The 26,197-nt window shown below is 44.5% G+C and overlaps 1 protein-coding gene across 1 annotated transcript in view; it reads left to right on the top strand.

Annotated features, from left to right (window-relative positions):
• The window catches only part of DCBLD2 (discoidin, CUB and LCCL domain containing 2), a 621,557-nt gene that overhangs the window by 570,537 nt on the left and 24,823 nt on the right, over positions 1-26,197 (top strand). Inside the window, exons 13-14 of the mRNA XM_069637211.1 lie at positions 17,123-17,172; positions 19,337-19,474. Of these exons, the coding sequence (XP_069493312.1) occupies positions 17,123-17,172; positions 19,337-19,474 (188 nt within the window). The remainder of the gene's footprint in view (positions 1-17,122; positions 17,173-19,336; positions 19,475-26,197) is intronic.

Genomic DNA, 26,197 nt, shown 5'->3' on the forward strand with positions numbered 1-26,197 from the left:
GTAAAAATCCTCGACACCTTTGTCCTCAAAAAGCACTCAGGCTGTACATTCTTCCTCCTCTGTAGACGCACTCTCCGGGACTATGCACCACAAGAACCAAACTCCCTCCAAAGCCAACCCTACTATGCCAGGCTACCCACCTTCGTACTATATGACTATACTCCTGAACAATTTAATAACTTTTTAAAAAGGATGTCCTGTTTTGTGGACTTTTATGGACGGGCATCCTGAAGAACTAGTGTCCCTTAAAGATGCCTCACAGCCAGGGGCCTCAACACAACAACCCCCTGACAAAAAACCTTGTCTTGAGCCGCAGCCTAGCATCTCTGATATAGGCCCCCAAGGCTCGACCTACCAAGACCCCTCTCAGGACATGTACAATGAGGATCTCACAGGGTCTCAAGACCCTGGCTCTCATGGGGACCTTTATAGTCCGGATCGGTACTATGAAGACATTGATGATGATATCTACGTCATCCAGTCGCCAGACCACCAAGACCAGCCAGAAGCAGATTCTCCCGTTGATAACCAACTACAGCATAATGAACTGCTTCTGAAGTCTGCACAACATTTTAACATTGACACTCAAGAGGCATAAGTCGACAAGAACTTTGTGGAGGACATTCTGGTTGACGGAAAGTCTGCTACTCATTTTATTCTGCTTCTAAAGTCTATACAAAGACGTATGCAGCCCTCCCTACTTGCACCTAGTCTCACATGGACTGTTAATGCCAGAATAGAGAAATTGTTAAGGCCAGCGCCCACTGACCCTGTGTATATTAGGGGTCAGGTAAAACCTGATTCACTAGTGATCACCACTACCAGAAAGAGGGCGGGCTCTTCCCTGGTATTGGCTGAGGCCCTGCCACACAAGGAAAGCAAGAAAATCTATACTTTGGGAGAAAAGTTGCCTCCTCAGCGGCATACCAAGCCAGAATCACTAACAGCACTACGCTTCTAGCTAGTTACGGCTGCCACAAATGGGATGACCTGAAACGTCAAATTGAACCCCAGAAACCCTAGAGTCGCAATTGTTTAGTACTATTGCATTGAGCAAGCAGGTATCAAACTGCATCCTCACAAATAATCTTGATGCAGCAGACAATGCAGGATGCATCATCGCAGAAGGCACGCTCATCAAGCACCATGCCTGCTCAGACAGTGTGGTTTTAAGTTGGAGACTCGGGCCACCCTCCTTAACATGCCGGTGGAGCCTAATGTACTTTTTCGGTAAGGCTGTCGGACCCCCTCAAGAGTGCTGAGGATGAATGTGACACTCTTAAATCCCTTGGCCAGTTGGCAAACAAGCCCTATGTACAAGGTGGCTCTTCAAACGCCCGAAGGTTTCGGGGTCAGGCTGCTCAGCACTCTTGCGGCTATACTCGGGCGGACAGTCTTCCTCTTGGGGCCCATAGCAAGGACACACTTCCTCTTCCAGTTTTCAAAGAGGAAATAAAAGGGCCATAGAAAGTGTGATGCACTGCTACAGATCCCCTCCCATGCCACTCCAGCAGGAGTCCGAATTTCACACTTCACCCACATATGGAAAGGGATAACGTCAGACAAGCGGGTGTTGTCCACCCTGGCAGGCAGGTATTGTATCGAACTGTTACAAAAACCACCCAACTGCTTGCCAAGACAGAGAAAAATGACGCCAGAAGAAAAGCGCCTACTTTTGGAAGAAGTAAAGGCTCTGCTGGAAAAGGATGCCATAGAGATTGTCCAGCAAATCAGGTAAACAAGGCTGTTTGTTTAACGTACTTCGTTGTGCCAAAGAAAGACTTTCCATTTGTCCACTACTCGATCTGTGAACAAAAACGTCAAACCCCAAAGGTTTCACATTACCACGCTCCAGGACGTAATACTCCTCCTAAAAAGGGGGGACTACATGGCAACATTGGATACGATGGATGCATACTTTCGTATGCCAATGCTCCCTCCGCACAGAAAATATCTGCTTTTCAAGATAGCATGAGTTCACTACCAGTTCAAGGTTCTCCCCTTCGGCATTGTCTCAGCGCCAAGTGTATTCACAAAGGGTGGTTGCAATAGTGGCAGCACACCTGCTCAGAAAGCCAATCTCAGTATACCCTTATCTGGACGACTGGCTAAATTACTGGGGACAAATGGACTTTCTTTTCAATCTGGGCTTTTCGATCAACGAAAATAAATGAAGCCTAGTCCCCAGCTAAATAAAACAATTTCTAGGACTATTCTAAAGACAAAAGAGGAGCTGGCTTTCCCGTTAAACGAGAGAGTACAAAACATGCTGTTGCAAGTACCTCACTACAAAACCAGATAACTGTACGCAAAGCAATGCGCTTGCTCAGGATGATGGCCTGCTTTATTCACTTGGTTCCACATGAGCGCTGCACATGCACCCAATGCAGGAATGGTTGGGCTCTTCGCTGGTGGTCCAGGGACAACCTGCTAAGAGGGAAACCCTAACTACTGACGCCGAACTCGCCGGATGGGTGGTGGGGGTCCTCACTTCCTTCACCACAGAGCACACAGGTAGTGGACACGTGTTACAGCCCAAAGACATATCTACTTCCTGGAACGTTTAGCAGTCCTCGGGGCTGTTCAGGCCTTTCAGCAACATCTTGCAGGTCATGCAGTGCAAGTCCTTACAAACAGCACGACTGCCGTTTTCTACATAAACAAGCAGGGAGGCACACACACTGTCTGTCCAGGCTATCCCAAGAAATATGGAAGTGGGCACTAAAGCGGAACATGTTCCTAATCTCTCGATGGGCCTCATTACAAGTATGGTGGTATGGCAACAATGGCGCCGGTATCGCTACCGGCACTCTTCCTACTGTACCGCCATACTAAGAGTTGTGCTCGCGGGTCTCTGCCCGCCAGGTCCGATCTTGCGGGCAGTGTGGCACCCGTGAGTACACCTCATGGATGCACGTTCACAACGGTGCCGGTGCATCCGTGCTCCCCATTCCCATTCAGCCCTATGGGGCCGAATGGGGAGTCCCTTATTGCCGACACCTGCGAATGGGCAATTACCGGGTCTGCCGACCTCAGCATCACCCATAAGTGCCCATTTGCGGGTGCTGGTAAAATCACGGGTCCAGCGGCAGCCGTGCCTTTGTTACAGGCATGGCTACCGCTAAACACATAACGAGGCCCAATATGTTCCAAGGAACCTCAATTCTCTGGCAGACGCTCTAAGCAGATACCCTCTACCAGAAGAACATGAATGGCAACTCGACAGATATCCTCCAACAGAATATTCTCACAATGGGGTCACCCCCCATTAAATTTGTTTGCCACAAGCCCACAAGCCTAAACGCACAATGCCCAGACTTCACGTCCAGGTTTCCCCAACCAGGGTCCAAGGGGAACGCCCTGTGGATGAACTGGTCATGGAAATTTACTTACCATTTTCCCGCCAACACCATTCCTGAGCAAAAGAGTGTACAAGATGCACCAGGAACAAGTGACTTTAATCCTGGTTGCTCCTATGTGGGCGAGACAACCTTGTTTTCTACATTTGCTTAAACTGGTGATATGTGACCCAATCAAGCTCCCATGCCCGTACAACATGCTCACACAACACCTGGGAGCATAACTCCATCCGTGCCCTCAATCTTTGGACTTGGCTATTGAATTCAAAGAATTTGGCCACTTGAATCTTCCACAAAGGTGTACGGATATCCTAAAGGAGGCACGAAAGCCCAACACTAGACACTGCTTTTTCAATAAGTGGAAGAGATTTGTGATATGGTGCAGGTCATAAACACTAAACCCAACATAATGTTCCCCAGCTAATATTCTACATTACATGCTTTAAATACTAGACTACGGCCTAGTATTCAACTCCATCAAGGTACACCTGGTGGCCTTGTCAGCTTACACCACTTAACAAAACAAGGTGTCCTGGTGGATTCCTGTCATTAAAGTGTTCATGGAAGGTGTAAAGAGGCTATACCCTCCAATTTTCAACCCTCCTCCGGGTTGGAATCTTGATGTTGTGCTCTCCATGATCATGGGCCCACCCTTTGAGCCTATGCACAAAGCCAGCCTAACACATCTGACTTACAAAACTGCATTGCTAGTAGCTATCACCTCTATAAGACGAGTCAGTGACCCACAGGCTTTGTCCGTACAAGACCCTTTATTCATAATACACAAGGACAAGGTTGTCCTTAGAACACATCCTAGGTTTTCACTTATGTTCATTTCAAAGTTCCATGTTAATCCATAGAACGTCCTACTTTCTTTCAAAATCCATCTAACTCAGCTGAGAGAAGCCCCCATACAGTTCATGTACAGAGGTCGGTCTTGTACTAAATGAACACAACTAAACCTCTAAGGAAAACAGATCAACTCTTTATTTCCATAGCACCTGGGAGAGGGGGTGATCACATATCAGAAAACGCCATCTCCAGATGGATAGTCAAGTGCATAAAGCTCTGCTATACCCTATCCAAAAGAGTCTTACCTTTCACCCCAGGAGCTACCTTAGCCTAGTGCAAAGCTGCTACATGGAGTTCCATCCATACGTTCACACAGCATTATTGCATTGACACTCAATCTAGAGCAGATTCACAGTTGGGACAAGCGGTTCTAAAACATCTCTTTGCCGCTGTACCGTCTCACTTCCCACCTCCTTCTCCAGATACTGCTTGATAATCTATGCAGAGCATGTGATCTAAGCATATCCACAAGCTCCTTAAGGGATACATTACTCACCGTAATCGTATTTTTGGTGCTTGTCTGCTTAGATTCATATGCGCCCACCCTTCCTCCCCTACTGGAGTAGAAGACGCATAGCTGTTTTTTTGGGTGATCACTGTTTCTGCTTTATCACATCTGTACTCGCGCTACATTTCATGCATTCTCGTGTCAGAAACAATCAATCTGAGGGACCACGATGCTTGAAGGACCGTGGGTACAGTACATGTCACACTAGGGATAGTATTACTAGCACGCCCTGTCGACGTCCATTTTCAAGTTTCGAAAACAAATCTCGTTATACTCTGCGACTACCACTAGATGTCGGACTATGCAGAGCATTGAATCTAACAGATACAAGCACCACAAATGCGATTACGGTGAGTAATCTATCCCATATACACATTCAAAACCTTTGTAACTGCTCATATTTCAGAGGGACAGTTAAAGTAAGTAACTTTGTAATACTTACTATACTTTTCAAGCCAATCCTTTTCTTATCCAGTCCTTACCTAGTCTATTGGTTGATTTCTCTGTGGCAGAAGGGGGACCCTACTGGTCTATGTGCCAGCTTGAAATAGGTGTCAGTTGCAGGAAAGTCAGTTTCTGAGGAAGTCTCTTCACAAGTAAGTAGTTCACTTTAGAGTTAGGGTCCAAGGACTTCACAGAAGATTCCCTAGAGGGATTCCAGAATTGGGTTTGGGCGACCAGAATGAGAGGACTCCCAATTACATGAATCACCCTCTTCCCCCATCCCCTGCACTTTCCTTTTTCCCCCTTCCCTTGCACGATCTGAATGACACCTGGCCTAGTAGTATCGTTGTCTGTCTTCCATCTGTTCCCCCTGCCTTGCCTTGTCGCGCCTTGAAACACTTGTGTATAGGTGAGTTATAAATGCCATATATCATATCAAAGCTTCACAGGAATCGCAAAAGGCATAAAGTAATACCACAGCCAACACAGTACATCAGCACAGAACGGGTGTTTGCAGCAGGACGTCTTCAGGATCTGCAGCCAATAACCTGGTCGATTAGTTCCTTTTCGGAAAGACAGGACACTGGAAGAGAATTTTCAGAAATGATCAACGAGGAAGACTCCAGGCAAGGGATTCTTCATGGCTAGATACGGTTCTGTGGTTTTGGGCCCTTTTCAGGAGCCAGAAGCAAACTGAATGACGCTGGTTGGATTCTCGTCCCTAATCTGGTCCAGCACTCTGGTGAGGGGACTTCAAGGATTCCAATCAATTCTTTGCAGGTCCAGCAGGATGGCCACAAAGTCTCAGCGCGCTTTGGACTTCGGAAGACCATGCACTGCGTAATAGCTCAGGGTCCCAGGGTATTGGGGTATTGCAGCCCGGCAAGGTCACAGCCCGCCAAGGGATGGCTCAAGTGCAGGTCTTCTTGAGTCTAGTGGAGATCCACTAGATTCAAGACGACCTGCAATTGAGCCATCCCTTGGCGGGCTGTGACCAAGCTCTGGGCCATGGTCGTCCTTTTCGGGATCCACAGATAGCTTGGAAGGAAAGGTAACCACAGCCTGTGGTTACACATCAGGCTTTCCGCCCGGTGAAAATCACTACAGCCATTGTTTCTTCCGCTTTGGTTTTAGCTCCAGTGGTCGACTTGTCAGCAGGTTCAGAGTTCATATCAGTAACTAAAGCACAACTTCTGCATTCTCTGCCTGCATTTTACAGCAATGGGAGGTCTGGCTGTCCAATCAGGATGCTAGTGCCCCACTGGGAGCTGGTTCCTTTCAGGCAAGGTGAAGGACAAAGAGCTACAGAGTTTTGGACTCCTCCCCTGCTTCCTGAATTCTCAGACACTCTGGAGCATGGGCGGGAAATCCAAAGGATTCCTGCCAAAGACAGAACCTCCACTTAGGTCGTTCCCATCTAGAATTGCAGGGGAAGACCTCAGAAACTACAAGCATACGAGAAATGGCAAAAAAAGGAGCTCACCATTTTAGGAAAATGGTGGCTCTTCTGTGCATTACCGAGGATGATTTAACAGCCTGTGAGGAAAGACTGAAATGCCACTAAGGTAAAACAATTGCCACCAGCCATTCAAGTAAACTTGCAATTATAACAAAAATGCTACAGGTAAGTAAGCAAGGGGATACATTTTATCTACCAGCACTCCACATAAGGTGGGGTGTGCTGGCTCACTATATAAAATGTGAACGGGTATGACAATCCCACTTTGTACCCCTTAGGAACAGTAGTTCACCCAGGTACATTAAATAGAAATTACCAGGGAAGCCCGACCCAGCCTAAGCCCAAAAGTTATAGGAAATTATAACTCCAACCATGCACTATGGAGAGACATAGAAAGGTCATCCATAAAAAAAAAAGTAAAAGACTAGGTGAGAGGGGAAAAGGATTCCCCTTCATCTAGGGAAAAGGGCAAATAATCACCAAGTCTAAGCAAAAAGATCTGTGGTTGACACAGGTCAGCAAGATTTATCACAAATATGAAAATCTTACCAAACCCACCCCTAAACCCCTGACTCAGATTCTTCCAGAGACCACTGGACATGTTGGAGGCACAATCTTCTGCGCTTGGTCCGATCGAGGAAGACCCAGGAGTCACGGGTGAAGAGGCATTGGGATTTAGTTTTGATCTGTTGTCGTGCACGGAAATCTGTTACAGACCGCTTCTAGTAGAAGACCCAAACAAAGAAAGATAAAGACTTCTGTGGAGCAGCACACCTCAGGACACCGCTCAGGATTGTAGGAGTATTGCTACAGAGTCCTCACAGTCAGGTGGTGACAGGCGATCGGCAGACCGTGTACTCTGGTGCATGCCAAGCCCAGTTTCTCTTGGAGTGAGGGAAACCACAACTGTGTGTCATTACGATTAGGCAGTGGGAGAAACCCATTAGGTATAGGGCAAAAAAACCACTAGAAAGCAGTGGCCAAGGAGGTACAGGGTCAGTCGGAAGACAGTAGGATAGAGAAGGGTGTTACAACAGCTGCGCCGAGTTGACAAGTACGACACAACGCAATGCACAGCGATTTTGAACGATCTATGCGTTATTGCTGCGTAGATGCACTACAACTTTTGAACGCATCCATTGCAGTGGCTAAGGTTTTCTTCTTGAACCTTCCTGCACTGGCACTAGAAAATGGGGTAAAGTATTTAAAACCCTATGGCAGCAATATGGTGATGGAATATTGAGCATCGAAATAAAAAACTTCCCCCTCGTTTTAGAAGACTGTCCTGATGAAAGTGCTTACACCAAAACTACACCACTGAAACCGGTAGACTGTGGTTGTCACATGGTGGAGAACCAAAATATGCTCTACCTTTACCATGAACAACCTGTTTTATGTCTTTTTATGAGGTTCCACGCCCATTCCTACTATTCAAACACTCTATAGGAATGGTCAACGTGGCCCACATGTTTGTCTTCATGTTTTGTCTTCACTTGAAACTGGCTCATCCCCACCAGGGGGCATTTGCTGGAATAATCAGCTTGGATTACAGCAATACAACAACACTGTGTTAAGCCATTTTCTTTATAATTGTCTCTATAATTTTATTTGTAGAGTCACCTTGGGAAGTCTTGACCTGTCTATGGGATAGTAAAAGTGAAATGTACCAACAATAGACAGCTCAGATTTGTACTTATCTATTTGGATCTCTAGACCAAGGTGTAAACTTTACTTTTACGCCTCTTTTTTTTCTGCTTACTAGTTTTCCTCTGTGAGGACCTACAGTGACCAAGGACATGCAGGAGTCGAACAACCTTCATGTTGTTGTTGTTTTTCAAAAATGAATTCTCTTTTGACTTCTTTTACTGTCCCCCCCTGTTTGTAAGCGGCACATCAGCGCTTCCTAGGGAAAGAGTTTTTTCCTAAACCTTAGGGTTAGGACAGGTTCAGACAGCTTTCCCTTCTCTATCCTACTGTCTTCCGACTGACCCTGTACCTCCTTGGCCACTGCTTTCTAGTGGTTTTTTTGCCCTATACCTAATGGGTTTCTCCCACTGCCTAATCGTAATGACACACAGTTGTGTGTTGCCCTCTTTTGTGATACAATATTAGTCTGTTAGGGCTTCACCCTGCTTACTGCACCTTGAGTGCCCTTCTGTGTTTAACTCTCTTGGAGTGAGACCACTGAAAATGCACAGGAAGACTAACGGTGGCACAAGCTGAAGATCGGCAAGTTCCAAGGCTCTGCTGCAGTGAGTTAGCCTAGGAGATAGCTGATCAGTCCACCGGTTGGTCCAGATGCACTTCCGAAGGCTCAGAATGCATGGATCCTCGAGCAGGGGTTGAGACTGGTTGCTCCCACCAGTCCCGAGGTCAAAGCACCTACAAAGGCCTTCTTGAGATAAGGACAGAGGAGCAGGGCTTTCCTGGGACAACACTGAAGTTGATGGTGTGCTGCAGGGGTCGTCTTCCAGTTGTCAGCAGGCTGCTCTTCGTAGAAGTCTTAGTTCCAATGATGATCTGCTGAACAATCCAAGATTGCGGCAGGGAGCAAGCCCGAGCCCACCAATGTTAAGGATCTGCATCAATCAATAAAATCTGTTTATTCGGATTCAAAAGATCCATCAAACGTTGTAAAACATAGCATTGCCACACATGACTTGCCAACAAAATAACAGTATATTGCACCAAAAGAAATGAAAAACAATCTTGTCATAATGGTAAAATATGAACACTCAAATATTAAGAGCGTCGAACGGCATGTAAAGATTCTTTTGTGCTATGCTGTTTTTAGGAAACTGGCGAAGGCAACTCTAACCGTGGGGAGGGATAATAAAATAAAAGGGCAAGTCTCCATTGACGTAGGCCGCTGGATCTGAGCATGTTCAGTAAATATCTTTTGCGTTTGTCACTACAAAATGGAGAGAATAGAACAAAGTGCTTCCAACGCCCCACACAGACATTGGCCATTGGCTATGTTGGAGACCCCCGACCATTTGGATGTTATAACTCTAAGGCACAAGACATTAACGCGGGTTTATCCCAGTTTGATGCCTCTAGCACACTGTCATGAGCAGACCAGAAATGTGATTTCTGGGTTGTTAGCAGGTGAATCCCATGCTGCCCAGTGCTCATTTAATGTAAAATAACCAGCCACCTTTGTGAAAATTCCCCAGGCTCAGGAGGTGTTGGATAGATTTTCATTTTTATGTGAAATCTCCTTCACATGAGTCCCCTGGCACTTTTTGGCGGACTAGTGGATTTTTGGTCTGTTTTCCTGAGTGAGTGGAAACCTTTTCTTTTATCCTATCTTTGGGATCCTTATATTTCTTTTTATACCTTTTTCTTAGAGTCCTGTTTTCCACCAAGTTTTGTCGCATCTGTCATTGTCTTTTGCAATACACAGGACTCTGCAGTGTTGCTGGAAGCCCTTTGTGCTTCCCTTGTTTTCCATTACAGCAGGTTATTTGTATGCTTCCTATCTTTTTCTATTGTGAGATCAGCACACCCTACCTTATGTGGAGTGCTGAGGAGCTACACATTATCCCCTCTCACTGCTTCTGTAACCTTTTGGTTACAGTGATAAGCTAATCTGAATGGCTGGTGGCACTGGTTTTATCCTACCTGCTTTTGTGCAATTTCTACTCCCAGATGCAGTAGTGCACAGAAGGGTCACCATTGACCCAAAATGGTGACAGTTTTCGTTTTTCACCAGTTCAAGATGGCTGGTTCTTGCTTGGTCCTTCTGCCATGTAGGGTGTGGGAGGTCCTGGTTTGACTTGAGTGTCCGGCAGGATCCCTTTGTGAAGCCCGCTAAGACGGATGTGTGTGATATCACTGAATTTACTTCACTTAAAGGTGAAATCTTGGAAAAAAAATGTATTATGCCGGGGGAGATCCTCTGACCACCCCACTTCTGCCTACCAAATCCTATTCCCTTACCCCACCCCCATCTGTTTTAAAATTAACCCACTTACCAACCAAATTCGAAGACATTTATTTTCAAAGATTTCACATGAGGTGAAAATGGATTTGGTGAAATGCACTGATACGCGTCAAGGTACCAGTGAGGACAGGAAACAGGGGAGGACTCTGAAACTATGATGTTTCATTATAAATGCCATATCATATATCATGTATCATATGCTGTTTTTTGTCTTCTGCTGTGCCTGCCTGGAAACAGTTCCGACTGGGAGGCTAGTTGTCCAGAAAGGACCGCCACCACCCACAGTTTGTATGATGCATGGGTGCTGATTGGCTGGGTTCCTGCATAAGAGTCATGCATCCTGAGACTGAAGACAAGTTGACAACTGGAACTGAAGAGGCAGGATTCCACTCCTTAAAGTACCCTGACCAGCATGCTGGACTGAGAAAGGGAGAAGAATCGACCGGGCAGTAATCTTTTTTCACTGGTACTTTGAAAAGGGTGCAAAATCACTGAAGCATAAGAATTCATTGACTGGAGCCTCTGCACTTCACTGCTCCTGTGAGAGCCATTCCAGTGTCCCTTCTTTTGTCTGCCTGACCAAGAATCCGGTGACAGGTTCTGTGTTGCTGCATCATTGGGGCATCGTGCTGCATGTTCAAGCTACTGTGAGACTCCTGGTAGAACTTACATAGAGTTGCTTTGCTGCTACTGTGTTGCTGGAGTGCTGATTCGTGTGCCTGGGAGTTTTCCCATGCACGTTCGCACAGGCCCAATACCTGTGTGCCTTCAAGGAGCCTTCTCCAAAGTCCCTGAACCTTTTCCCCAACAGTGTGTTACTTTCTAGCTACCGAATACTTCCTCTTGTGCATGCCTTGACCCTCCAATCTGACCCAGAGATACTCATAACTAGATAGCCTCCCTTCCTTGTCAACCTCCTTTCACAAGTTCAGTCACCTTTCCACTCACTTCCTACCTATTAATAATGTCTTCTGTTATTTCGGCGCTCCAAGAGCTATGGATATGTAGCGCTTTATAAGAATTACATTCTTATTATAGGGATGGACTACTAAAGCCCAAGGCCTCTCTGAAATGTATTTCAAGTATTTACCTGATTTATGTTGGTCTAGTTTGATTCTTATCTGAACTTTACTTACCTTTTGAATTGCATACTGCCATTCTCAAAGTATGCAAAAGTGTTTTAATCACTGTGAATATTGCATTGGTTGCCTAAGTTATTTATTGTTTGTTATAGTACTTGCCTTTCTGAGGAATCACCTTTAACTTGGTGTATATCTAAAAGAAACAATTTTTGTGTATACATTTTAGTGTAAGTGTTTCTTTGGCCTATGTGTGTACTCTGTTCTTTGTACTGCCTACAGCCCTTCCTCTTTCCTAAGATAAGCCTGGCTGCTCAGCCATTGTTGCCAACAAAACATATGTGGTTCAGGTCTGTACTAAAAGTTGTAGCCCTCTGTCCCAAGTGTGAGTCTTTTCAAGTTCTACCTAATTTGCACTTTTGTAAAACTCCCTAAGAGGAGGGTCCTTAGTAGTGAACTGGTTAGGGTTCCTCTTTGTACACCCGCATAGAAGACCACATCAGGATCATCCTTGGTCCCATCAAATCTGTAAGAAAGGGAATGCCCGTTTCCAAATGTCATGTACATAGCTGTAGTTGAAGGCATGCCCAAAAGATGAGCAAGAAAAGGTTTGTCCTACTCTGCATGCAGCTTTTCCAAAACCACATAGCCCCAAAGCTTGCAGCCATAGCCCCCAGTGCCAGTGGCCTTTCCCCTGTAAATCTCCAACATGTGGCCAACCAACCCCTGCCAAACAGAATTAACAAATATAAACAAACCACCAATGGGTTGGTTCATTCTTAACCTCTGTCTGTGTCGGTGCTCCGAGGATCTGCACCATTCAAACAGCCAGTGGTTATCTAAACCTGTATAACCACTGGTCATTACATCTGCGCAGCAGCAGACTTTCTGGCACCAAAGTGTGGAGTAGGATCAGACAGTCCCAGCCCCTGCTTTCGCACACAAACACATAAGGTCCCTTAGGCCACAAAAGCCACAGCTTTCCCAGAGAAATTTCCATATGAGGCATTTCCTGACCTGAAAAGACAGGAAGAAGGCCAAAGAACAAGAAAACCTTGGTGCATGGCCGTCTTAGGGTGCCGGCCACCTTGAGTATTTGTGGGAAATGCAAAAGTGCACAAGTAAAATAACACAAAAACTGTAAAATAATCACAACTGCCGCCAGCTCATTTTAGTTGCATTGTAAAAGTAACCAACAATCAATATTATAAAAAGATGTAAAGATGTAAGGATACAAAGTGCCCTAAGTGCACTTCACTCTAAGGTGATGTGTCCAATTATAATACAAGAATTCATAAAGCGAGACTTAGTCTCTCAGAATTGACAGTCTTGGGGACTGTTAGGGGAGTTTTCCTAAAGTCCCACTTGAAGGTAAGACTTTAGTGAGCCATCCCAGTGGTGTGAAGATCCCCAACTCTTAGTGTAAGTCTGTACAATTTAAGGACCTTGGTAGAGTGGCAGAGAAGTCAGGGTTATCTTAAGAGGAAGATGTGAACTGTAGATAAGTAAACTGAATCTAGACACTTACACATACATTTATATTAAAATTTATATTTATTATATTTACACAAGTCACTGTCAAATACTTGCCACAATAAACCAACACATACAGGTATACTTCACAATATTTTCAAAAGGCCACTTCTTAGTTGGTAGCTTCTTAATGCGCACAATTGTTACCGGTGTTTCACAGGTCTACTGTACTAATTACGCACACCCACAAAGTAATACAGCAATTGTATTTAGTCAGCATACACATATGAGATAGTAATTTTTGTGAAGGAAAAGGTTTCCCTGCACAGCAAGTCCCTTAAATTTCAACACGCAACCCTAGCTAAAAGGCTGTTCGGAGAGGCTTAAAGTCTTGAAAAGCAGCAGAAGTCAAATGTTCCTGTGGATACTTTCTAGTCTCTAGGAAGGAAGAAACAAGAAGACTTAACCAGCGTTGGAGACCCTGTTAATGGACTCGCTGAAAGGACACAAGCAGCAGTTTGGTTCGGAGGTAAGAGGGGGGGTTGCCCTGGACACCTCTCTACGTGCACTCCAGCGACTTTCTGGAATCAGGTAAGCAATACCTTCTTCCCCACAGTACCTTAGGTCTGAAGAAAATGTTTGTGGTGGATGCTCTGCGATGTTGCAGCTCTGGACCCGACCTCCAGATGACGGAAGGCAGGAAAATGGACGGTATCTCTCAGCAGCAATCTCGAAGGAAGACCTTTGACATGGCTTTCCTCCACTTCTTTGTTCACTCTGTAGTTTTAACACCTTTTCTGCAGCACCAGCAAAGGACGCAATTCTCCCTGTCAATCTTCTTTGCTTCTTACAGTCCCACACTCTGCTGAGGGGGTCTGTGCGAGTTGGATCAGATCTCTGGAGTATCCTTGTGGGCTCAGCAAAGATTTGGACGGAATCAGCCTTTCCACAATGATGTACTCGAAATGGGCAGCAGGTCTCCTGGTACGGGGTTCCGTAGCTCCGGAAACTCACATGGCCGTGGGAGATGGCTCAAAACAAAGTTAGTCTTGGGACTGGTTGTTCCCACCAGTCAAACGGAAGGAGTTGTCCTTTTCAGAGTTCCTCTGTTGCGCAGAAATATGTGTCAGGTCAGCAGTGGTTGCTTCACAGTGTTGCAAAGGATCTGCAGGTGTCTCTGGTAATCTTCTTTTACTTCAGCTTCCAACGGTCGACTTGAGTCTCACCTTTTATGCAGTTTCAGCACTCACTCCTCTACAGTCTTTCTCAGCAGTTTACAGAAATGTGTGTTTGGATGTCCAATCAGAACAGCCAGAACCCCAGTGGGAGCTGGTCCCATTCAGGCACTCTGGCAGACAAAGGACAGGGGGGTGGAAAACTCAAGCCCCCGCGCCCCAAAACCTCCTTCCTCCCCAGACACTTAGGCGGGGACACCCAAGGGTTCCCGCCAAAGGCAAAACGCGCACACAGGACTCCCCCATCCGGGCTGATAAAGAACAACCACGCTAGCAATGGTGAAAAAAGGAAGGCCCCAATCTAGAGACCTGGGTGCCCCTCTTGTGCACTAACCGAGGCTATAGACCTAGCCTGCGGTAGAAAAGTTACCCAGTAGTAGGTAGAACACGTCCTTAGGACAGTGTCTAAGTGACAAAGTCACAGGAGCAGAGAGAAGGGGGATACTAAGGTTCCCCTTGGCACTCCACAGAAGGTTATGTGTGCCAATCTCTCATACTAGAACGCTTTAGGAGAGCTACTTAGTATCTCCCTATCCTTAACAACAGCTATTACTTGAGGATAAAGAAAAGAATCTCATAGGAGGACCCTAAGGGACCCCAGCAACACTGCCCATAAGGTGGTGTGTGCTGCAGTAGTAAAATACAGGTGCCATCAAGAGGTATGGGGGGGAAATAGACTCCATAGTACGGGTAAAATACAAAGAATAGAGTTCCAGAATACAGAGCCTATAAGAATGAATGTGTGGAAAAATACTCCACTCATTCAGGATTTCAGAAAACGATCCAGAAGTCGAGCAAAAAGTGCTGGGGGTCTCACTAGGAGAGGGGATGAAGCATACAAATGGTACATCTCCCTGACGGGGACAAGTCTGTTTCCCCACAAGAATGAGCAAAACAGACAAGAAAAGTAAAGCATAAGATTTTACTTGCTGATAACTTTAGGTCACAGGGCACCAATCCATCGTAAGGGGTGGACACATGAAGTGTTAAGGGAACAATTGTGGTTATTTTAAAGTGTCTTTACACCATTGTAACCATGCAAGTACTTAACTGTGTTTCACTGGGTATTTGAATATATTCCTTCTTCCTTCTCCTAATGGTGAATATATGTATCTGGTTTATACTGTGTAACAATATTTGACTAGAACCTTTACCTGCTTAGTGTGGACAGATGAAACCAACTAGGTGGCCCAAACAGAGATGGACCAAGTAAAAGGAAGAAGGAATTGTGTTTTTGATAGCTTGAGTTCCTGTAGGTTGAGCTGCAGAAAACCATAGAGCAAGATTACAGAAATTAGGGGAAGGGGTGATCCTAAGATGTCTGGAGCATGGCTTCAGTGAGATGAATGAGTATTACTGAAAGTAGAGCGTGACTGTGATCAGGACCCGAGATGTCTTCAAGAGGACCTTTGAAGCATGCCGGCTTTTAATGCCCAGTCGACATGACCCAATACTGACATAGCGAAAATTATAGAAGACATTCATACATGTGCAGCTAGATTCTTTCCATTAGTTGCAAATTGATCATATTGTGAGTACCTACTGAAGTACGTGAATGCAATGTCAATATGTTAAGTGTGTGGATAAGGATCCATAAAACTATGGCGTAGAGATCTGGGGGTTTTCCTTTGTCTGAACATCAGAAACAATGGCAAGCATTCACAACACTAGCGGATTCCATACCCGGGAAAGGACAACATGGACAGATGTGTGTACATTTACCTGCACGGTCTAACGTAGACTTGGGATTTTAAATGCTATGTCTTAAATCTTAATGCACTATGTGTGCACAGCGTTCCTTCTCCCAACTAGTTAAACCTAGAGGTTCACTTATAAGGCATTGTATGGGCCTGGCCCCCCCTTGCTAGGTTCTTCTATGTGAGACTTCGAGTTGGAGATATTGAATGTGAGTTTGGCGTAGCCCAGACGTAAATCACCCTATGAGGCTGAGGTGTTGGGAAACCTCCAAAATCATGGTGAAATAAATATTCTTTCAGTATGGAGCAAGCATAGCCCACTAGTAGAAGTATCTTGGCTTTCGTGCCCAGGTTAAAGGGACGTGGGTGACGACAAAATCCTATTAATCCCATCTCCATGTCTGTATCCTCTTTCCCAGAAAAACCCACTGAGCAAAAGTTTAAATGGTTTCTAATCACTTATGGCGCGTGAACAGGTCCTTTCCCTGCAGAAAGGGCAGTGGTGGGCGTCACCCTGAAACTGCAAGCTCTTTTCCAATGGATTCTGGTCTTTTCTCTTCTCCTGTTGCAGGGATGTTATTGCTGGTCTTACTGAGGGCAGATTCCACAAATCTCCCTGCCAAAATCCCTGAACTGTGATTGTCATGTGGAGCTCTGACCGTGTATACACCATAACTATTTAACATGTCGTCTTAGCATTGTTTAAGGGTTCTGCAACCTGTGGCTCTCTGGATGTTTTGGACTGTCAGCCAAGAGCCTGCACCATTGACTATGCTGGATATGGCTGATGGCATTCGTAGTCCAAAACATCTGGAGAGACAAAGGTTGCATAGCCTTAACATAAGACTGTTTGCGCAGTGGTCCCTGTATGTGTCTGCGTGCTGCTTGTGCGAGTACGTGTTTTTTTTTTAGCAAAGTAATCACATGGTCAGTCAAAAAGCACTTAATGAATGAAGTCTGCCACTCATCACAGTTATTAACCGATTTACATGATTTTAGAAATGTGTTTCAGTGTGTGACTTTGTTAGCTCACCTGTACATAACATTTGGTGTGGTTGTTTTTCTTTTAGAAGAAGGAAAACTGAGGGTACCTATGAATTGCCTTACTGGGACCGTGCAGGTAAGATGAAAAGTGCATTGCTATGATTAAAACTGAATTTTGTCCGTATAAAAATAATAAGATCACCGCAGTCTTCCTCTATACACACTGAGCTAAAAAGGTAATGTGTAGTAAACGTTTAAATCTCAGAGTATCCCTTTGACACTTTAGCTAATGAAACTGCTTCAGCAACATCACCTTCTCCCTCCACCGTCGCATAAAAAGATGCACTGCAATTGTGAGAGCAGAGCTATAGTTGATTATTCCCATGCATGGAGTGCCTGGGTTACTTTGCACTAGGGCAGCTGAATGTTGACAGTAAGTGTGGCTGGTGTTTTGCAGGCGTTCGATGAATGTTGGGCTCAGGCAGGGGCTGCACATGTAAAGTGCTTCGGACAAGAAACAGTTGCAGGGATTGTTTACCCTTTGGTAAGATATAATTACCTGCAATATTAGATCGCCGTACCTCTATTAAGAATTACCATCTTTCGGGCCAAGCGAACAGCACACAGAGTAGAGGTTTTCAAAAGCCATTGTCATTAAGAGCTCAGTTTTCGATCATTTGCCCTCCAGCTGCTGACCTCCTCCTTTATGACTCGTGGACAAAGAGATGGCTGTCATAAAAAGTTTCAAAGCCCAAGCAAATTGGCAAGTGAGGAGGATATGATAATTTCTGGAAAGCAGTACTGTCACATCAAAAATGTCACAGGAAGTAGCTTTTCATTGTACTCTTGTCCATAAGAGATCTCGCTGTTTGTAACGTTTCCCTAGCAAATAAAGCACACCACAACTTCTACTAAATATTAGTTAGAAGATGTTGCATGTCTGGCACATGCGGAGTGTAACCCCTGGTTTTTACCCTCACAAGTCAGCCAGTTCACAGCACTCCGTCACCTCTCTGCTTAGGGTGCTGACCTGCGTCTCTTCAGTACATGCAGGTGTGACCTGATAGTTGGCTCAGGGAGGATAACACGGGGGCAACGCATTTGTGTTGGAAGCAAGACAACGCATAGCAACAACACAAGTTTGAATCCTGATATCGCGTTTAGAATCCGGCTCCGGTATTAAGCGCGTTATAAAAGAACAGTTATATATATATATATATATATATATATATATATATATATATATATAATTCTGTATCAACCCTCTTCTCTCCCTTACCACACTGTGTTTGTCACAGTTTGTTGCTGATTTTTCCCTTTGTTTAGCTGCCAGTTGCATGCTATTGAGGCGACTTGGCGGATCTGAGAGATAGGGTGTGGGGAGGGGTGCGTGAGGGGGGAGTTGGTTTAGCTAGGCAGCGATAACAAGTAAGATAGCTTTGCTGCTGCATTGATTACTGCAGACCGGAAGTACCCAGGGCTCTATGCATCTCTGTCTAGCTGTGTGTAGAGAGGTAGTGCAGTTCAGAGTATAATTCTCAGTGCATCCACAAGCTCCTAATCCTCTCAAAGAACAGGACATGGGGAACACACAATAAATGTGTCTTGCAAGGCAAATCACACGAACTATGCCACATGAATGTTCAATGCATTTATTTGTGAAACGAGTTCCCTGAACACAGATTTGCTATGAGATTGTGTGCCTCCTAAGAGAAACCACAGCAAAACATATTCCATCTATACAATCAGTGACTTATCATTTTGGTGAAGGAGACATTCTCTAAGAAGGGGTTGTGTACCTTCCATCAAGAAACATTGGATACACCTTAAATTTCTCTTCGATGAAGCAAATTTGCTGTCATGACCTGCACACTGCTGCAACTTTGGTAACCTGCAGGAACAGACATCTTGCATGGCACATTGGGTGTGCACTGGTGGTACTGCCTTCACACAAAAGGGAAACCAGATTTCCCGAGCATGTGACGTTCTAGACACAGACCCACACTGGGCTGCTCGCTGCAGCTGAGAAAGGGCTCCGTTTTCACTGGGCTTGCCCTATAGCTCCTCCATTGATATTGATATTTTATTTCTATCGCGCTCGTACACAAATGTTTATAGCCTCCATAATGGGGTAGGTCGATGGCCTATTGCCCATTTTGTTAAAAAGGTGATAATCCGTTTGTCATTGCAAATTGGTTTCATGAGCATTGCTGCAAAAGATGATGAACAGCAAGACTTGCAGATTATATAGCAACATTTGTGTTAATATGGAATTTTGGTTCTCTCGGGTCTTGATGAAGGCTGGTGGAAAGGAGTGAAGCAGTTTCTTCCGGCAAAGTCAGCTGAGCACGAGGAGACACCGGTTCGCTACAGCAGCAGTGAAGTGAGCCGCCTTAGAGCCAGAGAAGTAGCAACAATGTTACAAGCAGAGTCAGCAGGTACCGTGTGATATATTTAATTGATTTATTGATTATAAAAAGTGGCCACGTGTTTTCTTTTCTTTAGCTCCATGCACCTTTTTCCAGAATAGTGTAGGGGGAAATGTATTAAGCTGTATTGTACGTTTGACAGCAAACCACCACTTATTAATTGGTAGAACGAGAATGAATTATTCCTTAACTAAAATACACATCACTCAGTCTTATTTCAGGAATACCCCGCAATCAAACTAGTTTTCACGCTTGGGATATTCTTATTCTACATCCTTTTACTTTGTCACAAAATAAAGCACAATGTTGTTTTCTGAATTGCTTGTTTAAACAAGCATTGGCAAAGCCAGCAGTTTGGGCTTTTGTGTAGGCATGGGATTGCCACTGGCACAATGGCCACAAGATGACAACAGCTGGTACGGTAAGTAGAATGATTACCTTGGCATATAATACCTCACATAAAAACTGTTGGCTTTGTTGTTGGTTGCTTTTCACAGGATTTCAGTGCATGGGAGAGTTATTATTCAAGTGGCTGTTTAAAACAAGAACTTGCAGCAGACTGCATATAAATAACAGTGACTGGCTAAAGTTTGATGTTCTCTCTTCATAGGACGAGCTCAAAGAAGTCCCAGGAGATGTGTGTTGGCCGGACAGGGGCAGGTAGTGGCTGGGAATGGCCATAGGAATTTGCATTGTCAAGAGCAGTCAATGGGTTGGTGAACAACCAACACTCCCCACACGCTGTTCCCTCCTCGCGTTATCTCCCTCCTACTTGGACTGCATTGCAATAGGTTCGGCTAATGGTGGTTCTTAAGCGCCACCTAATAGCCCAAACTAAAAATGCAGGGCTGGTCTCGTATGATTGAATTACATAGATGCCTAGTGTTGAACATAGACATGTACTGTACAGTGACCTGTAAAAATGTATTGCTAATCTTAAATGTCCTAGTTGTTAAAGAAAGTAAATTCATTTTCAATAGCCGGATGCCACACTACTGCTGGAGCCATTTTACAACTTTGATTTTGGACTCACTTATGGCCATGCTCAGCAGTTAATCTAATTTACTATTCTTTCATAAGGTTGGACTGTTTGGCGAGGGTACTATACTCGGGTAGGCTAAAAAGCCCTGAACATGTAAGGACACAGGTTGCATAATAAGGTAAATGTTGAGCAAAGAGAGCAAAAGGAGAAATTCCCCAAATGAAGAAGAAAACATGCACCAAGATGTGCCAGATTGTAGGCACCATTGCCCCCTTCTCTGTTTAAAGACTCCAAGGTTACTACAAGACAGATACAGTGCTGCATTACCTGGAGAAGGTATTCAACAGCTCTGAAAATCTTTTCAATCGCTTTGTTTTAATCCCCATGAAATAAAGGTCAAACGTTGGCAAAATTTAAAAAAAAAATGAAATCATTACATTATAAAAAATATTTAAGGCCAAACATGACAAGTAAGAAAAAATGTTGTGTTTGGTAGTAGCAGCACGCTATACTTCTCTGCTGTTTAAAGACCAGCTTTGTATAGCTGTAATTTTTTTGTAATATTTTACTTCATTTTGGTGGTTAGTACCAAAAGCAGCAAAAACAAAAAATGAGTACAATGTTTAGAGTTCATATTTTTTTACATTTCCTTTTTACAGGTGTCAGAGGATTCTTTTCAGTGACAAAGGCTCCTGTCCATTTTCATCATAGTTGTGCTCCTAGGTTTTCCTAGAATGCTTTCTAAAAAAACAGCTATACAATAGTGGCTGTAGATACATTCCTAATAAATGCTCCATTAACTTCAGAAAAATACATCTGTATCCACCTAAATTGTAAACATAATTTGAACTAAGTAGTCCCATCAAGAAACAATTACCATAGCATATCTTCTCAAAATAGGGTTGTTACAGATCAGTTGATGCAGTTAATTAATGATATTTATTTTTGGTTATGCCTATCTAAATTTACTTTTGTGGGGAATATTGATATTTCTTAGTTGTAGGAGACCATCAATTCCAGTAGTCAGTGATCTAATGTTGGGATTAGAGAATCAGTTGCTTCTACTAACACCTCTAGCTTTTGCTAGACACTTAAGAGGTAGAGGATCCAACAAGACCAGTTTGTATGAAGCATTCAGTAAATTCCATAGATGACTTGAAGAGTGTAGTATATTGTTAAGGCGGAGTATCAAACTAAACTGTAGATCCTATCTGTATTTTTATCTAACCTGAATTTAATTCATCCTGAGTTATCCTTGACTTGATATTTATATGATTTATCAGGGGGTGCATTGGGACTGCAACCATTTCTGGTGATGTGCTTTTCAGTTGGTCAGAAGGCTGTTGGGACAGTTTTTCTGAAGTCCAACTAAGGGCTTAGTAAAACCATTCCACTGAGACAGTACAAGACTCCACTCTTAGTATAAGGCTTTACCACCCGAGTTCATGGTAGTGTAGACAAAACAGCCAGGCTTATTTTAGGATGGAGAAAGGGGTGTAGAATCAGTATAAAGAAATTGTGTTATACATATGGTCCAAAGAAATACTGACACACTATGTATTGTAAAAATAAAGGGTTTATTTTATATACAAGGAGACCAAGAGATTCCTGGGTAAGTAAGTACTATCATAAAGCATATAAACACATTATACAAACACAACACTATGCTTTAAATAAACAGATCAAAGCACTGACCTTGTTTAGAACACCGAACAGTGTTTCTAGGTAAGTCAGACCTATGTATACACATTCAGTATAGGACACACCTATTCTTGGGGAGTAAAGCCATAAGTTACTTTCAGATTACCTTCGAGCAATACAGGGGTAGTAGACCCCGTCAGGTATGCAGTGACACTCTACAAGGAAATCACATAGTAAACCAATTTGCACATATACTTTTCTGAATAGTGGAACACCGGTTCAAGGAACGGTATATACCTCTACTACTTTAGTGATAACGCATAGTTCCGCAAGGCGAGTAAGACCTTTCTGGTGTAATATACAAATACAGCTGCTTTTCAGCTCAGTGGAACACAGGCTAAGATAAGCAAGAACTCTTTACACTGATTTTGGATGCTTCAGGCAAACCAGGGTCAGCTACACTTAAAGGAACACTTTTCAGGAATGGCACCCAGCTATTCTAGGCAGGTAAAAACTAATGCTGTAATATTCTATTACAGTTGCTTTTTAAGATCAGTGGAGCACAGATTGAGTTAAGCAATAAATCTGTTGGCACACAGCGAACACAGGGTAAGTAAAACCTATACACTTTTTAAGGGTGCGATCAGCAACTTAAAGGTAAGTATGACCTTAGGCAGACTTATTCTGGACAGGCTAACAGCAAGTCAGGAGAAGCAATACCCAATTGTGGACGCTCATACATTGATCCTAACAGGAATAATAAAGTGAAAGCATTTGGAGAAGAGGCACAACCAATTAACAGGTGAATAATGTAACCTTATATATACTTTTCAGAATTGTACAACACATTCAAGGTAAGTAAGAACTTTTGTGACTGTGCACTATGAGTTACAGTTACCAACTAACATATTTAACAAGTAAGTAACTTTTGCACACTTATTATTATTTTTAAGGCAGAACCCTTTTCTTATCCAGTCCTTCCCTTATTCTTTAGAATGAGTTCACTCAGAGGCATTAGAGGGACCCTAGTGGTCTAGGAGCCAGCAGTAGGCAGGGTTAGATAGGGTTCAGTGCAAAGTCAGAGTTCCAGAGGAAGACTGTTCAAACAAGTAAGTATTTCACTTTAAAGTTAGTTGACGGTCCAGCGACTACAGAGAAGACACCCTAGGAGGATTCCGCATTGGTCCTGGGTGAACTGGTTGAGTGGCCTCCAAAAACGCATAGAAAACGTCGCAAAGCTATGCATAAATCGCAAAGGCTTAAGGTAAGTAAAATCCCCAAGCCAACACAGTCCCTCAGCACAGAAGGAGAATTGCAGCAGGAAGACTTTAGTATCAGCAGCCAAAAACCTGGTCAATGGATTACTTTGTCATGAAGATGGAAGACAGGACTTTGGAAGGAGTTTTGCAGCAGGGATCATGGTAGAAGGCTCCAGTTTCCTCGTGGCTGGACGCAGCTCTGTGTATTTGGCACCTTTTTAAGAGCACAGAAGAAGGCGTAATAACACTGGTAGGATTCTCGCCATTTGCAAGGCCCAGCACATTGGTGATGGAACCTTTCGGACCAGAATTCTGCCTCTGGAGATCAGCAGGATGCTCGCGAAGTTTCAGCGAGATTCGGAATTCAGAATACTGTGCACCGCCGGATAGCGCGAGGTCCCAGGGTATTGCAGTATTGCACCCCTGCAAGGTCACAGCACAACCTGAGATGGCTCAAAATGCCAGTCTTCTTGAGTCTAGTGGGTCTCACCAGGCACTGGGTCGGGGTCTTCGTTTTTGGAGTCCACAGGTCGATATGAAAGAAGGGTAATGTCAGGCTCCGGTTACACAGCAGACTCTCTGGTCGCTGAAAATCGTTTCAGTAGCAAATTCTTCATCTTCCTCTTCGGTTTTGGTTTCAGTGGTTTATGCAGGAACCCAGCCAATCAAACAGCCATGCAGCATTAAAACTTGGGGTGTGGGGGACAATCCTTTCAGGACAGCCAGCCTCCCAGTTTGAACTGGATTCTTGCACTTAGGCTGGAAGACAAAGGGCTGCTGAGTTTTGGACTCCTCCCTCGCTTCCTGCCTTCAGACTCTCTGGAGCCTGGGTGGGGAATCCACAGGACACCCACCGAAGATAAAAAAAAATCACACAAAGGAATTTCCCGCCCTGGTGGTCAGGAGAAGGGACAAGAAAGGGCAGGGAATGCTAAAATGGCGAAAAAAGGGACATTTTGGTAAAATGAGCACCCATGGGTGCCTTTACTGGCGCTGAGCAAATAAACCCACGGTAAAGGTGCATTGAATTAATAAAAAGGTTCACTGCCACCTGCCATTAACGGTAAGTTTGTACTTGCAACATAAATCTCCCCAGCACTCCACATAAGGTGGGGGTTGCTAGTCTTACTTAATGAACTATAAATGGGATCCACTTGGGAACTGTAGTTCTCACAAGATTAGCCAAAAAGTTAAAAGCAGAGCCCCTAGGGCAACCCAGCAACAATAGGCACTTATTGCCAAAAAGTTGTCAGAATGACTTTTAAGACACTATGGAGAGTCTTAAAAATGACACACATTTTGAGTAAAAGATTCTATGAGTGTGGAAAAAGGTTCCCACTCACAGAGACACAATGAACAATAATCTATCAGTAAAATCAAAAAGCTCTGGGGTTGACACAGGTCAGGAAGATTTATCATTAGTGTGAAAATCATACCCAACAGGGGATGATGGAGGAATTCTTACGGATGGTTCCATTGCTTTACAAGTGCCCAGTAGCACTACTCTGAGTGAATGGCATGCGTGCGCCACGTATTGAAATGGGTAGGGGCACTCTGCCTCTGCTGTTTGCTCCTGCTGTGGAGCCCCTTGCGGAACTGGTTCGCTAGAGGCACATAGAGGAGTCCAACTGTATACCCATAAATTGGTGAGATCTATGTATGCAGATGACTTGGTTATGGTCATTAGGGACCCGGATGCCAACTTGGCACCTGTAATGAGGGAGTTTTTCGGGCCTCAATGTTAATCCCTCGAAGTCTGTGCTGTTCCCCCTCACTAGTGGTACAGGGAGATTTCAAGATGAGATCCTTTTGAAGTGGCATGCTGATACCTCTCGGCACATAGTTGAGTCAGTGGTCAGATCCCAAGGAGGACTCTTATTAGGAGAACTATGGGGTCAAGTTGGTAGGCGCTGAACAGCTTCTGAAGAGATGGTTCCATTTGCCCCTGTCCCTCTTTGGGCTTATTGTCATTTTTTTGAGTGATATATTACCCAGATTTCTATACATATTTCTTAATGTGCCCATAGTAGTCCCTGCTAATTGTTTTAAACCACTGTAATCGGTCATAACTAACTTAATTTGACAGGGCAGGCAGGCTAGGTTGAGCTGAGATAAACTGCCGGATCGGGCTGCCCTATCCTGAGACATACTGGACGGCTGCTTAGGTGTCCTATCTGCTACACTGGTACGTTCTAAAACCATTTTGATAGAGCGATTGTTGCCCTCTTTCTGTTGAGGTTGGTTATTCTTACTTCACTGCAGCTAATTAGTAGGGCACGTACCATAGTCGATCTAACCTGCACTGAGGCAAGTACCTGAAGTCTAAACAATACCTCTTGTTTGAAGAAGAGTGGTCCAGCTGGTTTGTCCTGTTGCAGCGGAGCAGACCCTGGGTTCCTGAGCCTCAGTCGTGGCGACAAGAGAGAGGACGTCTAGAGGGCTCCTGTGGCAGCAATTTGGAGGTTGTCAGCAGCTACGGGCTCTTTTCGGATCAGCGGCATGTTGTGGTTTCAACGCTCTGTAAACAGCACCACTGCAGATCTCGGATACCGGTTGGGCTTCCTTCACTCCTTGAGTACTGTACTCTAAGCTCTGGTCTTCCTGCTTCTGGAGGGTCCTTGGAGACTCTTGGAGCTTCTGACCGGATTGCAGACATTGCACTAGACTATGTATTTCTCAACCTCTTGCCCTCGGTTCTTGCAGCAGCAAAGAAGTACAGCCAATCGAGGAATATGTTCCAGTGGTTAGTTGGTCCCACTAACCCAAGGGAAAAAGGCGTCCCTTCCGGAGCTTCTCTTGTCGATCAGAAACAGGAGTTTCAGCACAGCAGCAGGGCTTCACCAGGCATTT

This window comes from Ambystoma mexicanum, chromosome 7p, assembly GCF_040938575.1.
Source record: "Ambystoma mexicanum isolate Mex_15411 chromosome 7p, UKY_AmexF1_1, whole genome shotgun sequence".
Lineage (NCBI taxonomy): Eukaryota > Metazoa > Chordata > Amphibia > Caudata > Ambystomatidae > Ambystoma > Ambystoma mexicanum.